General features: G+C 41.6%; 1 protein-coding gene across 4 annotated transcripts in view; it reads left to right on the forward strand.

Annotated features, from left to right (window-relative positions):
• The window catches only part of LOC144682066 (septin-11), a 99308-nt gene that overhangs the window by 30380 nt on the left and 54219 nt on the right, over window positions 1-14709 (forward strand). For 3 of the 4 annotated variants that reach the window (XM_078544378.1, XM_078544370.1, XM_078544388.1), the window contains exon 2: window positions 10416-10536. The exons of the other annotated variant lie outside the window; for it this stretch is intronic. In XM_078544378.1, coding sequence (XP_078400504.1) covers window positions 10416-10536 — 121 coding nt within the window. The remainder of the gene's footprint in view (window positions 1-10415; window positions 10537-14709) is intronic. 4 annotated transcript variants of the gene reach the window in all.

A 14709-nucleotide genomic window follows, 5' to 3' on the forward strand; every position in this document is an offset into this window, starting at 1 on the left:
TGAGGAAAGTCCAAAGTTTGTTGCCTTTCTTATTCTACTGCAAACTTTGAACCCCTGAATCAAATTGTACATATGCGTAGAGGGAGATGGAGATTGTGAATGATCCTTGGATTATTGGGAGCAGCACTCAGCTGTAACTATAATAAAAATGAGTCTGGAACAAAACCTGCTGTACAAACTCTGAAGTGTCTATAAGCAGATGTTTTTCATAAATTCCTAAATAACGAGAGCAATATTCAAATGAACTTCATGATTAACAGTGATTAACTATGTGCTATTGGGAAAAAAATGCTCTGCCCACAGCATTCAGAGGCAGTATGTTTTTTATTGCTGTTTGAGTCCACTCGAACAGATGTGACAGAATGTGAATAGGGAAGTGAAAATATTATAGGTGAAAATATTAGGTCAAACTCCAGCACAGCTGTAAAAACATTAGGGGAAAGGACCATGTTTAACTCCCTCCACTCTTTAAATTGTACCAGTTTCTCACAGTCAAAAACGTGCAGCTAAAATTGAAGGGCTGGAATTGGAACTTGTTCCTTTAAAAGCTTGAAATTCTTGTAAACAACAAACAGTGGCAATTTTTAGAACATCTAGACCCGCAGGCCTATTGCTGTTTTTTAAAAAATTTGAAACGTTGAGTTTTTGGAAAATTAAGTGTTATACTCCATAAGATTTTCTGTGACATTTATGTTGAACATTGAAACTGTCCAAAAACAACAATTTTTCTGGAATTATAAAATTTATTTCCCCCACCTCAAGAACCAGCTTTTGTTCAATTTACTGATTTATTTAAAACCCCTAATTTTCTTCAATTATCTTCTCTAACCCAGCCCACTTTTTAAAAAAAAAAACTTTTCTTGAGCTGCCACCCTTGAGTTGACAGAATACAACTTGCATAATTAAGTTTTGGGGCAGGATAGTCTGGGCCACAAATATCCTCACTTTTCATCCCCCTGTACAATGCACAAGTTTATTTTCTCCCATTTGAAGGATGCAAACTTGAGTTCAACTGGTATGCAATTGGCCGAACCAAACATTGTCAGACCTGGCTTGTTTAGAGCCTTTCAGCCTGACCTGTCCATGCTGGTTCTCTCAAGAGCAACTCTGCTAATCCCATTCCCAGCCCTTACTCGTAGCCTTGCAAATCTTTTCTTTTCAGATAATTATCCAGTTCTCTTTGAAAGCCACGATTGAATCTGCTTCCTCCATAATCTCAGGCAATGCAGTCCAGCTCCTAACCACTTGCTGCATAAAATAAAGTTATTCCTCGTGCCACTTCTGTTTCTCTCTGATTTGTTATTGTACTGATATCCTCAAGTTTACTGCTGATGGGATGGAGGGAGTAATATGGGTCTGTAGTTGCCTTTACCTGTTTTGCTGCTCATTAGCCTGTTTCTAATCTATTGAAACAAGAACCTAAGAAATAGGAATAGGAGTAGACCATTCGGCCCCTTGAGCCTGCTCCACCATTCAATAAGATCATGGCTGATCTCCATAGTTTCCAGTGATTCCCTCCTAATAATGGTCAATGTCTTGTGCATCCCACACCCCCTTATCCCATAATTGTTAGCAGATTCTTAACCGCCTGGGTCCTTGTCTTTGTAGTTCCCTCCCTAAAAGTCTCTGCTGCTTCATCTCTTTACAGCTTCTGAAACAAACCACTTCAAAATCTGTCTCTTCAGCCAAGCTTTTGGTCACATCCCCTAATCTCTCCTTCCCTAATTTAGTCTTTGTTTTCTGTGTGGCTTTCGACGAAGCACCCAGACTGGCTTTCTTAACACAAATGCAAGTTGTTCTCGGTGCCGCCTTTCCAGAAAGCTCTGGCATTATTTTAAATTTTTCCTTGTTTTTTCTCTTGCTGCCCCCTTTTTTCAAAAAAAAACCATGCGTAGACAAGGATAATAAATTAGAAAGTGGAATTTACAGCGTTGCTCATCACATGTAGTACAATAATGTGGAGCAGGCCCATTTCCATGAAGGCTCTTTGTTGGGGACTGTGGACACCCCACCCAGTGGCACTGCTGGAACCTGAGAGCTGCTGACCATTTGATTGGCTGACAGCTGTCTGAGATGGGACTTGCTTCCAGATGGGGACAATTAATGGCCCAGTGGCTGTTAAATCGCTGTGGGCTTTCCCAGCCAAGCGGAGGTGAGCTTGCCCTTAACTTTTCAGCTGGGCTGTGGGTCTATTACCTATGTGTAAAATTCCAGCTATGCTTTTTGTAAAGAATGAACTCTTGGATGAAGTATCAGGAACTTCAGTCACTTTTGGAGCTATACCTTAGTGAAAGACAGTATCTTCAAGAGGAGGAAAGAGTGATTTGGGGCAGAGCGAGTGGAATTTCTGATACTATCTGAAATTTGAGTTCACAGTGTTTTAAGTATGAGACTGTCTCTGTGAGGTAGATAGAGTTCAACTCTAGTGATTTTACACTTCAGTTGCAAACTGTAGCATAACTGAAGCTAAGATTAAACTGCCACACATGAAAGCATGTATGTGGTATAACTGGAAGCAAGGAACTTGTTTTGAACAGTAATAACAATTGGTATTTGACTTCATAATGAAACATAAAATGTAATATAAGAACATAAGAAAAAGGAGGAGGCCATTCAGCCCTTTGAGCCCGCTCTGCCATTCAGTGAGATCATGGCTGATCTTCAACTTCAACACCATTTTCCTGCACAATCCCCGTATCCCTTGATGTTTTTAATTTGTAGAAATCTATCAGTCTCAGTCTTGCGCATACTCAACAACTGAGCCTCCACAGCCTCTGTGGCAGAGAATTCTAAAGATTCACCACCCTCTGAGTGAAGAAATTTCTCCTTAATGCCATCCAAATCCTTGAAAGTTGTGAATGCAAATATTTTATGAAATATTGCAGTTCCACATTGAACAAGAATATTTTCCTTTGCTTTTTAGGTGAATTAATATTCCATCTTAGAATTTCCCTGTAACATTCATTTTGGGAATAAACTCAATGTAAACTTGGTAATTTATTTGAATTTGATTTGGTGTTTGTTTTTCTTATTGCTTACAACGCAAATCAAAAGTCTCATTCAGTTTTTCGAGAGGTACTGGAAAGGCTCTTGGAAAAATCCTGCTATTTTTTTTGTTGGAAGCCTTAGAGGATTTAGAGTTTGGCAGTAAAATATGCAACATAAAATATGCAACATATGTGACCATTCTGTTTGGCTCTGCTCGGATTCTTCCAGGCTTGTTTGTCACATCAGGGTCGTTAAAATGAAGTTTGCATGACACTGTGGTATGCACATCTGGTCTTTATTAACTTTGCTGATGTTCCTTACTTGCAACCCAAACAATGCCGTGTTGGCATGTGGTGATTTGAAACAGTTATCTAGTGTTAATTGGTTTAGTTTTTATAAGTGTCTGCTGAACTTGCATCCATCCTTTTGATTTTTGTTTAAGGGCATGATGTCGTCTAACTTTTTCCTTTCCTGTTCTTCTGGTTTTCCCAGGTCATGCATCTCCTGCAAAGAAAGAGATGCGGCATTCTTCCCAGGCCTCTGCCTATTGCCAAGGGCGGCTAATTTTTTTCTTTGTATGCTACATAGATATGTACCATGGAGCCCCAGGGGCCATGTATAAACGCTCCTGTTAATTTTGCTTGTATTTCAAGTTGTTGGGACTAAGCTTGTGGACCAGTGAGTCTTCAAGCCTTTTCAAATTTCCAGACCCATGAAGTTCAAATAGCATAACAAGTAAGAAAAGCACAAATAGAATTCTATTTCCTGAGCTATAAGGACCAGGTGGCCAGGACTTGGGTCTTCTTGTGGTGAAGAGCCTTGCTAAATTATCTTTTCATAGGTGTATACACCTTGTGGTAGTCCCCAGCTCTTTTTCACACGTAAACCTAGATGGTGAATATCAGCAAAGCTGTTCAGTAGAGTGAGGGCATTGCAACCAACTCCAGTCTTGACCTCGATCTGATGTCCAAACAGTTGCACTTTTAGCTAGTTAGCAGTCAGGAGCATTGACCATATTTGTACCCCTCTCTTCCCACCAGGGCTTCTTGATAGCAGTCTGGAGCATTGGCCATTTAAAAAAAAATGCTATTTGTTCTTGGGATGTGGGTGGCACTATTTATTGTCCATCTCTAGTTAATGGTATGGCATGTCATATTGGTCAAACTGGTTAAAAGATACTTTCACTGAAGGATATTAGTGATTCAGTTGGGTTTGCATGACAGTTTGGCAGCTTTCATGGTCAGTTCTTCTGGCGTTATCTCAAAAATTACCAAATTCATTGCATTCTGTTTCAGTAGTGGGAATTACACTTGTGAACTCTGCTTGCTTTCCCAGTTCAATAATTGGATCACCACCCCCAATCCCACAGGGATGCTGGATAACAATCAGAAGTACTGACTCTGATTCCTCCTCTCCCCTCATGGTAATTGAGGCCCATTGTAGTGCCCCCACCGTCACACAAGTTAGAATAACTTACTCAGGATGTAGTAGGGAATAATCAAGGTCCATCTTAGCCTGTGTGACTTAGCTATTTACTAGATACATTTGCTGAACAATTGGTAAGCTTTTTGTTTTTGGCTTATAAAGTTTAAATTTGAAATGACACATCACAGAGTTAAAGGATGTGCCCACTAATAACAATGGAATGTGAAAGTTTGAACCTTTTTTCTTTGATCTTTACAACAAGAATTTTTCTATTTCTATTTGAATTTTATGCTGAGTGGCTTTGTAGTGTGATGGCAGTCGCTGAATTGTAAATATTTCATTGGTGGTGACTTGATGCCTAATAGAGGCAGCTGCCCAATAAATATTTGACATGTCTTCCTTCTTCCTTAACCGAGGTTTCCCACCCACGGTTGTTGACGGGGCCCTCAACCGTGTCCGGCCCATCTCCCACGTCTCTGCCCTCACACCTTCCTCTCCCTCCCAGAACCATTATAGGGTCCCCCTTGTCCTCACTTTTTTCATCCCACCAGCCTCCGCATTCAAAGGATCATCCTCTGCCATTTCCGCCAATTTCAGCATGATACCACCACCAAACAAATCTTCCCTTCACACCCCCCCCCCCCCCCCTGCCCCCCACCCCAGTCAGCATTTCATAGGGACCATTCTCTCTGGGACACCCTTGTCCACTCCTCCATCACCCCCAGCACTTCAATCCCCTCCCATGGCATCTTCCCATGCAATCGCAGAAGGTGCAACACCTGCCCCTTTACTTCCCCCCTCCTCACCATCCAAGGGCCCAAATATTCCTTTCAAGTGAAGCAGCGCTTCACTTGCACTTCCCTCAATTTGGTCACTGCATTTGCCGCTCCCAATGCGGTCTCCTCTACATTGGAGAGACCAAACGCAGACTGGGTGACTGCTTTGCGGAACATCTTCGGCCTGTCCGCAAGCATGACCCAGACCTTCCCGTCGCTTGCCATTTCAACACACCACCCTGCTCTCATGCCCACATGTCGGTCCTTGGCCCGCTGCAATGTTCCAGTGAAGCTCAACGCAAACTGGAGGAACAGCACCTCATCTTCAGATTAGGCACTTTACAGCCTTCCGGACTTAATGTTGAGTTCAACAACTTCAGACTATGAACTCTCTCCTCCATCCCCACCCCTTTTTGATCCCCTCCCTTTTTCTATATTCATTTTTTTTCTCCACTTATTTTCATTATTATTATTTTTAAAATTTATTTCAATTTTTATTCATTGTTTTATCCCCAGCTTTTAGCCTTTTCAACCTTTTTCCCCACCACGGTCCCCTCCCCACACCCCACCTCGACTAGGGCCATTTGTCACTTTCCAGAGCGCTCACCCTGGTCTGGCCATTATCACATCCTACTTCCTACTCTTCCCAGCATTTTTTGTTTTTGTTTCAGATTTCCAGCATCCGCAGTATTTTGCCTTTACCTTGTCCAATAAATATGTTCAGTGAGTTTTGATGGTTCATGTTGATCAGTGCCAAAAACCGATTTACTGACTAACTTTACGCGGAAGAACGAGTTCTGATAAAAAAAGAATGACCGAGTTAGCCGGCTATCCAAGAACTGAATGGGTCCAGCTTTTAACTTTTTTTTTACCCCTAATTTCATGGACCTGTCATTTACTTCGGTTGAGGGTGGTTCTATGGAAAGCTGGTTATCCCCTCACCCCTTGCACAGAGTCAATCTTTCTGTTGTCCATAAGTAGTTTTTATTTTTTGCATAATTACTATCCAGTGACCCAAGTGTGGGAACCCTAACTTCATCCTCTTCCTCCACCCTCCCTTCCTTCCCCAGAGAAGCTGAGGCTCATTGGAGTGTTTCTGCTTGTACTCTGCAAGTCTTGGGCATTTGGTACCACCCTCTCCAAGTATGGATTTTTGCACATCTAGCTACAAACCAAGCATTTCTCTTACTCGAGGCAGGCTGTCAGGAAGTAGAGGAGTCATACGGACTCGAAATGTTAACTCTGTTTCTGTCTCCACAGATGCTACCAGACCTGCTGAGTTTTTCCAGTACTTTTTGTTTTTATTCCCCCTTAGTTCTAGTCTGTCCTATAAGGAGAATCATCCTTTCGGCATCCAGCCTGTCAAGTCGACTCAAAAATTATTTACTGCCTGATAGACCAATGGATACAGATTCAATAGTAGCCTTGAAAAGGGAAGTGGATAAATACTTGAAGGAAGGAAAACAATTACAGGAACATGGGGAATGATTGATGGATTGGGATTTACTGGAGTACACTTTGAAAAAGCTGACACAGATGGGCTGACTGGCCTCATTCTGAGCTATATGATTGTATGATTCCTCCTTAACCTTTCCATTTTCTTTATCTCACTACTCCTTCCCCAACATAAGGGGGAGAATTCATTCGGGTGAGCAGTGCTATGCAGACTACATTAATTCCCCGGGGGCAGATAGCTCCATGTTCGGCAGTAATATCAATGAGGAACACCGCATGGATAGTGGCCCGTGTGCTGTCTGCCCCTGAGGAATCGACGGAACTCTGTGGAACCCTTTCTCCCAGCATGTCTGCATACGACAAAGTTGAATGCCCCTCTGTGAGCTCCATCGCTGGAAGCGGTTTTTCCTTGCATAAACATTTGTATTCTGTTCCGATAAGCACATCAAGGACATTTGTTCTGAGGTAGAAGGGCCCCACCTGAATTAAAACAGAATTACCTGGAAAAACTCAGCAGGTCTGGCAGCATCGGTGGAGAAGAAATCAGTTAACGTTTCGAGTCTTCACGACCCTTCGGCAGAACTGAAGCATAGTTAGGAGAAAGGAGAAATATAACCTGAATTGTTGGTCTATCTTTCTTTTTGTTTCATGTACTGACAAATCTGTGTATTTGCAACGTTTTATTTGTCTTTCTCTCAAACATTTGTAGTCAGATGTATGTTGTCTTGAGAGCAATTGGGAGGCTTTACAAAGGGCAATAACCAAATGCAGCAAGACCTGGACAATATCCAGGCTTGAGCTGACAAGTGGCAAGTAACATTTGCAAGTGCCAGGCAATGACCATCTCCAACAAGAGAGAATCTAACCATCGCCCCTTGGTATTCAATGGCATGACCATTGCTGAATCCCCCACTATCAACATCCTGGGGATTACCATTGACCAGAAATTGAACAGGACTAGCCATATAAATACTGTGGCTACAAGAGCAGGTTAGAGGCTAGGAATCCTGCAGCAATTAACTCACCTCCTGACTCCCCAACACATGTCCACCATCTACAAGGCACAAGTCAGGAATGTGATGGAATACTCTCCACTTGTCTGGGGATAAATGCAACAACACTCAAGAAGCTTGACACCATCCAGGACAAAACAGCCCGCTTGATTGGCATCCTTTCCACAAACATTCACACTCTCCACCACCCAACGCACAGTAGCAATAGTGTGTACCATCTACAAGATGAACTGCAGAAACTCACCAAGATCTCTTAGCCAGCACCGTCCAAACCCATGACCACAACCATCTAGAAGGACAAGGGCAACAAATACGTGGGAACACCACCATCTGGAAGTTCCCCTCCAAACCACTTGCCATCCTGACATGGAAGTATATCGCCATTCCTTCACTGTCACTGGGTCAAAATCCTGGAACTTCCTCCCTAACAGCACTGTGGGTGTACCTACACCACTCAGACTTCAACGGTTCAAGAAGGCAGCTCCCCACTACCTTCTCAAGGGCAATTAGGGATGGGTAATAAATGCTGGCCTAGCCAGCAACGTCCATGTCCCGTAGTTGAATAAATAAAATTTCAGAGTAACTGACCCTGTCAATACATAGTTTAGTTAAGTCTCCTAAAGGGATGAGATTAATCATATCACAACATATCACGAGTCAAATTTATGAATATTTTACTTGATTGAAGACGAAAAGAGCAGCTGCTCTGAGTAAAGACTGCTGAATGATGAACATATAAGCCAAGCTTAGCAATTTTGTCCTATAAATTCTGACTATAAATTTTAAGCAAAATGAAGTACAGCTGCGTCATACAAATAGCAACCAGTTTACCAAGAAATGTTAATTTTGAATCAAGATTTTCTGTAGATTAAATATGAAATGAGCAATTTGGAGAAATGTTTTTATAGTATTTAATCATTCTACAACTGAAAGCAGTATACAGCAGATTTTTTTCAAATCCCAACCTCCAAAACCCTTCTCCTGTAGGCTTGCCTCTGGTACCATGTCTAAATGGGCAATCTTCATGCGCAAACCTACATTATGAATGTTGCCAAGTTAATCAACTGTGCAAGCAACACAGCTATTCTATTGCTATATGATTTAGGACCTACTTGTTCATGCGTATGTGTGTATATATAAGTATCCAGAGTGCCACAACACTCATTACTATAATCTGTGTAAGGAACTAACAGCGTATCAATTTGCAGCACAGAGTGTGATCTGAGAAATGCATTCAAAAAAAGATCTAGCATTTGAATCTAAAAGTGTAATTTTTCGATCTTCTGGGAACTTCGAGCTTCTCTAACAGCTGGGATGGATCCTGCCCTCCCCTAACCCACATGTAACACGGCTATCAGCAGGTGTTGCAGGACAGTGATCAAGCATTGCAACCCTAGATCATTTTGATATTTTAGATAGCCTTGATAAAGTAACTGTATTTGGTACACAAGTAATTCACAATGGAAGTGTTAGCATGTAATAATACTGTTTTATGATTGTATTGTAAATTATGGTAAATAGGGGTGTTGCACAATAAAAAATGGAAATTGAATTGATTACATATGAAGCTTGTAGGGATCACATCCATTGTTGGGAGTTGATTGCGCTTCAAAGGATGCTATGAGTTCAGTATTTCTAAACTCCATCCCTTGTGGCACTGCACACCAGGAGATGAGATCAAGGGCAGTATTCAGGCGAACTGAGGTTAGAGGCTGAGGTAGACCAGGGGGTTGGGCCCTGAACTCCACTGTGAGGGGTGCCAACTCATGAAGTGGACACTAAAGTTGTGCTTGAAGGAGTGAATTCCATGCACAGCATTTGTGAATGAGAGCTGTGGTGATAGTGGGGGGGGGAAGAGAAAGGATTTTAACTTGGTCGGTATGTCTTGCTTACTTTTCTAAAGGAAGGCAGCATGTTATTTAGCTTGTGGGCGGATGCTGCAGGAAGGAGCATCTAGTGGCTAGCAGTGGCTAGTATGTTCAAGTTCAGAAGGATTCACCAAAAAAATTATCTTAGAGACGCACAAGTTGATGTAGCTAATGTTGCAAGGACATGTAGGTGAGATCTGATATTCTTTCTCCCAAAAGTCTGTGGCAGTGGAAAAATTGGAGCTTTTAAGACTGCAAATGTTTTTTTTTGATTATTACTGGATATAGAGGAAAGATGGAGAAGAGGTACCAATCAGCCATGATCTAATTGAATGGCACAACAGACTCCAGGGGTTGAATGGCCCACTCGGGTGTCTATATCTGAGCTGGCAATTGGCCATTCACAACACCACGGACATGCTCAATGGTATTGTAGGTATGTGTCGAGAGCTTTGCAATTTTTCATTCCATAGTTAGAACATGACATAGAGATTTTTAATACATTTTGAAATAGAACCTTCTGACTCTCTATTGCATGTTAAATTGCCAATTTATTTTGTAGAAAAGGATAGAGGTTAATGTATGTATTGAAGCACAATCTTAGTAGCCATATGTTAATTAAATTTTGGATCAGGTAAAATACATTATCTGTTTGTAAATCAGTACATTTGCTGGATGCCCACATTGATCTGCACCGTATTAGATTATGCCCCAAGATCTCACTTGCTGTAAGGTTTGCTAGGTACATCTTCACATCACTTCCGGAGGTGAAGCACAAGTGAGTGGTGTCTATAGGATGAGAAGCAGCACTAAGGGCTTATATAATTGGGTAATTAGCATTGGCTTTTTATGGAAACTACTTTTGTGACTGTTCTCTCTTTCTTTTACAGTCACAGAGTGAAGACTTAAGAAATTTGAATCTTGCTGGTCATGTTGGATTTGACAGCCTTCCAGATCAGCTAGTCAACAAATCAACAACACAAGGATTTTGCTTTAATATTCTTTGTGTAGGTGAGTAAAATGTGAAAGCGCTAAAGAAGAAACTTTGATTTACATAGAGCTTTTCATTCCCCTAAATATCAAATGCATTAAACGCCCACTTGATGTTTCAGCGTTATTGGTTGAAGGATGAATGCGGTCCATGCGCTAGGAAAACTCTTCATCCGCTATGACTGTTTTTGGGACCTCTTATGTCTACTTAAGCTGGCAGACATGACCTTGGGTTAACATCTTATCCAAAAGACAGCACAATGACAATACAACACCCTATTAGTTACCATACTGAAGTGTCAGCCTTGTTGGAAAGTGGCTGGATATGGAACCCTCAGATTTGGAAAGCAGGATTACCATTGTATCTAACAGGACATTCTGTTACAGAAACAGAAAATGCTGGAAAAGCCCAGCAGGTCTAACAGCATTTGTGGAGAGAAAGACAGAGTTAACATTTCAAGTCTGTATTATTCTTCTTCAGAGCAGACTCGAAACGTTAACTCTGTTTTTCTATCCACAGATACTGTTAGACATGCTGAGCTTTACCAGCATTTTCTGTATTTGTTTCAGATTTCCAGCATCCGCAGTATTTTACTTTTAACATTCTGTTACAAAGTGTGCAGTTAGGTGTTAGTGGTGTATACCTGAATAATGAGTATGAAGTTGAAAGGTGAGGTAAATCAAATGAGGCAATTGCGGGTAACTACTTAATAGGCCCAAATCTATGTTCCATTGAGGAGCAGCACTCACATGAACAGTACACAGGAGGTCACAGGTGTTGGGTATCAGTGATTTTACTACAATGCACTCTCTGTGATCACCTCTCCCCTCTGGGCCACAGAGTCAGACATAACATTCACAGTAAAAACAGAATTACCTGGAAAAACTCAGCAGGTCTGGCAGCATCGGCGGAGAAGAAAAGAGTTGACGTTTCGAGTCCTCATGACCCTTCAACAGAACTGAGTAATATTAGGAGAGGGGTGAAATATAAGCTGGTTTAAGGTGGGGGGGGGGGAGAGAGAAGTTGGGGTGGGGGGTGGTTGTAGGGATGAGCAAGCAGTGATAGGAGCAGATAATCAAAAGATGTCACAGACAAAAGAACAAAGAAGTGTTGAACGTGGTGATAAAAACAAAAAACTACTGCAGATGCTGGACAGCCATATTTCCTTTCTCAGTGACTTGACTGTCTCCGTCTCCAACTTACCCCATGTGGATTTCAACTTAAATTCCATCCCTCTTGTTTCGAACCCACCCAGGATTGAAGGTGGTGATATTATCTAAGAGAATGTGCTAATTAAGAATAGATGGCAGGACACTCAAGGTACAGCTCTAATGGGGGTGGGGTGGAAAGACTGACAGGGCATTACAGGTATAGATTTAAAAATAATGGGTGGGAAAAGAAAAATCTATATAAATTATTGGAAAAAACAAAAGGGAAGGGGAAGAAATGGAAAGGGGGTGGAAAAAAATAACTTGCAGTTGTTTAGCATCTTTCATGTCCCCAGGATGTCTAAAAAGCACTTTACAGCCATGAATTGCTTTTTAACGCACACACTCACACTATTTATGACCTAAGGATTTGTGCAAAGTGAAGAGATTGCAACACTGCAATGACTCAGACCTTGCATTTCAATATGTGCAACCCACCTCCTTTCCGTTTCTTCCCCCACCCTTTTGTTTTTTCCAATAATTTATATAGATTTTTCTTTTCCCACCTATTTCCATTATTTTTAAATCTATACCTGTAATGCCCTGTCAGTCTTTCCACCCCACCCCCACTAGAGCTATACCTTGAGTGTCCTGCCATCCATTCTTAATTAGCACATTCTCTTAGATAATATCACCACCTTCAACACCTCTTTGTTCCTTTGTCTGTGACATCTTTTGATTATCTGCTCCTATCACTGCTTGCTTGTCCCTACAACCACCCCACCCCCAACTTCTCTCCCCCCACACACCCCCACCTTAAACCAGCTTATATTTCACCCCTCTCCTAATATTACTCAGTTCTGTTGAAGGGTCATGAGGACTCGAAACGTCAACTCTTTTCTTCTCCGCCAATGCTGCCAGACCTGCTGAGTTTTTCCAGGTAATTCTGTTTTTGTTTTGGATTTCCAGCATCCGCAGTAGTTTTTTGTTTTTATAACGTTCACAGTACTTGTTACTGGATGGTTTGATTTATTTCTCTTATTCATCCCTGAAATCTGAAATGTCGATATAAAAACCACACTTTGAGAGTCCCTTTGTGTTCCTCAGCTTACTCAGTGAACTGTTTTGGACTGGTTACAAGATTATTGCCTTCACAATCTACCAAGTTTTTAGCAAAAAGGCAGGTAGGATGGAAGTAAAGGAGTTTGTGGAATAATCCCAAAACTGTTCAGGCACCAAATGCTGGGATGCAGCCTTGTTCCAGAGAGGTCTCCTTGGCTAGTGCTACTCGTGTGAATAAACATCTCTGCCTGATGAGTCTGTAAACTGTAACTGTTTCATTGTGGATTTTTTTGGGGGTGGGGGGGTGTTAGTGGCGGATGCAAGACTGGAATTTGAAATACATTAAACAACTCGATTAGTTAAGTACTTGCCCCTACAGTTCTTTTCACCTTTTTAACCCTGTTGAAAGTTTGACTGCATGCTGCTGTATCCTGGAGCTCCTTCATGGTAATTTGTTAAGATTGTTCATTTGAAGCCCTAATCTCAAGCCTAAGCAATTGCACATATTGAAATGCAAGGTCTGAGTCATTGCAGTGTTGCAATCTCTTCACTTTGCACAAATCCTTAGGTCATAAATAGTGTGCGTGTGTGTGTGCGTCAAAAAGCAATTCATGGCTGTAAAGTGCTTTTTGGACATCCTGGGGACATGAAAGATGCTAAACAACGGCAAGTTATTTTTTTACTTTCTTGTATCTCATTTCTTCACTGAAAGGGATGTGAATCTTTGGAATTCTCTACCCCAGCGAGCTGTGGTTGTTCAGTCACTGAGTATATTCAAGATGGAGGCTGATAGATTTTTGGGTATTAAGGGATATGGGGATTGTGTGGGCAGGTGGAGTTGAAATAGTAGATCAACCATGATCTTGTTGAATGATGGAACATGCTTGAAGGTCCAAATGGCCTGGTCCAGCTCCTAATTATTGTATAACCATTGGTGAAGTAACGTCTTCAGCCTAATCATCTTCAATTGCTTCATCAATGATGGTGGATAGATTTTGTTAGATAAGGGATATGGAGAAAAAAAAAGAAAATAAGAGTTGAGATCTATATCAGCCATGACCTAATAGAACGATGGAACAGGTTCCAGGGCTGAGCGGTCTACTCCTGTTCCTATGTTCCTGTGTTGCCTCAGTCAGTGAGGCGCCCAATACTGACTTTATGATAATATTCAAATATGTTCACAACTCCTCCAATAATGCTAGCCTTTAAAAAAAAACCTGGGGCAATATCATGACATGTGCTGACAAATGGGAAGCATTGTTTGCACGATGTAAGTGCCAAGGAATGACCAGCTGGAATGGAACTATGCCCAATCATTGCTTCATTAAGAATGCTGTGTCACATGTGACCTGACAACAGCATGGACTGTATTTCGAGCTCTCAATCACCTTATCTTGCAGAACAATGATCCCTTCTCAAATCTGTTCTTAGCAACTAATGCATCCATGTGTGCACTGGCATTCAGAAGAACAAAGACACCTGTCCTGGTATCCTTGTTAACATTTACACTAGTGATCATCTGAAACAGAGTCCGGCAAGTTCATTTGTGCTGATGACACTGCTTTGGGGACACACATCACTAATCTGGCTGCCACTGAGGAGGCTCTGACCAGTGGTTTGCAGAGGATGAATTCTTACTTCAACAATGGCGACTTGGGCCAAACCTACAAAAGATCATCACTTCGACTTTCCATCTCAAAACTCATCAAGCAAACCTACCTCTTGAAAGTCTCTTTTTGTGGAGCTGAGGTAAACCAGACCAAAATTCCTCCTATTTAGAAATTGTTCTTGATCGCATCCTGTAATACAGGCAGCACCTCAGAAGCTTGGGGAGAAATTAAAGAGTAAATCAACCTGATCCAGAAACTTGCTGGATCTACATAAGGAGCAGACACTCAAAATCTCTATGACATCACTTCCCTCGTCTCAAATCTAGAAGCTGCTTTGGACCGTCACTGAAGTCCTTCACTGATCTTCCCTGAG

The sequence above is a fragment of the Cetorhinus maximus genome, chromosome 1 (assembly GCF_964194155.1).
Source record: "Cetorhinus maximus chromosome 1, sCetMax3.hap1.1, whole genome shotgun sequence".
Lineage (NCBI taxonomy): Eukaryota > Metazoa > Chordata > Chondrichthyes > Lamniformes > Cetorhinidae > Cetorhinus > Cetorhinus maximus.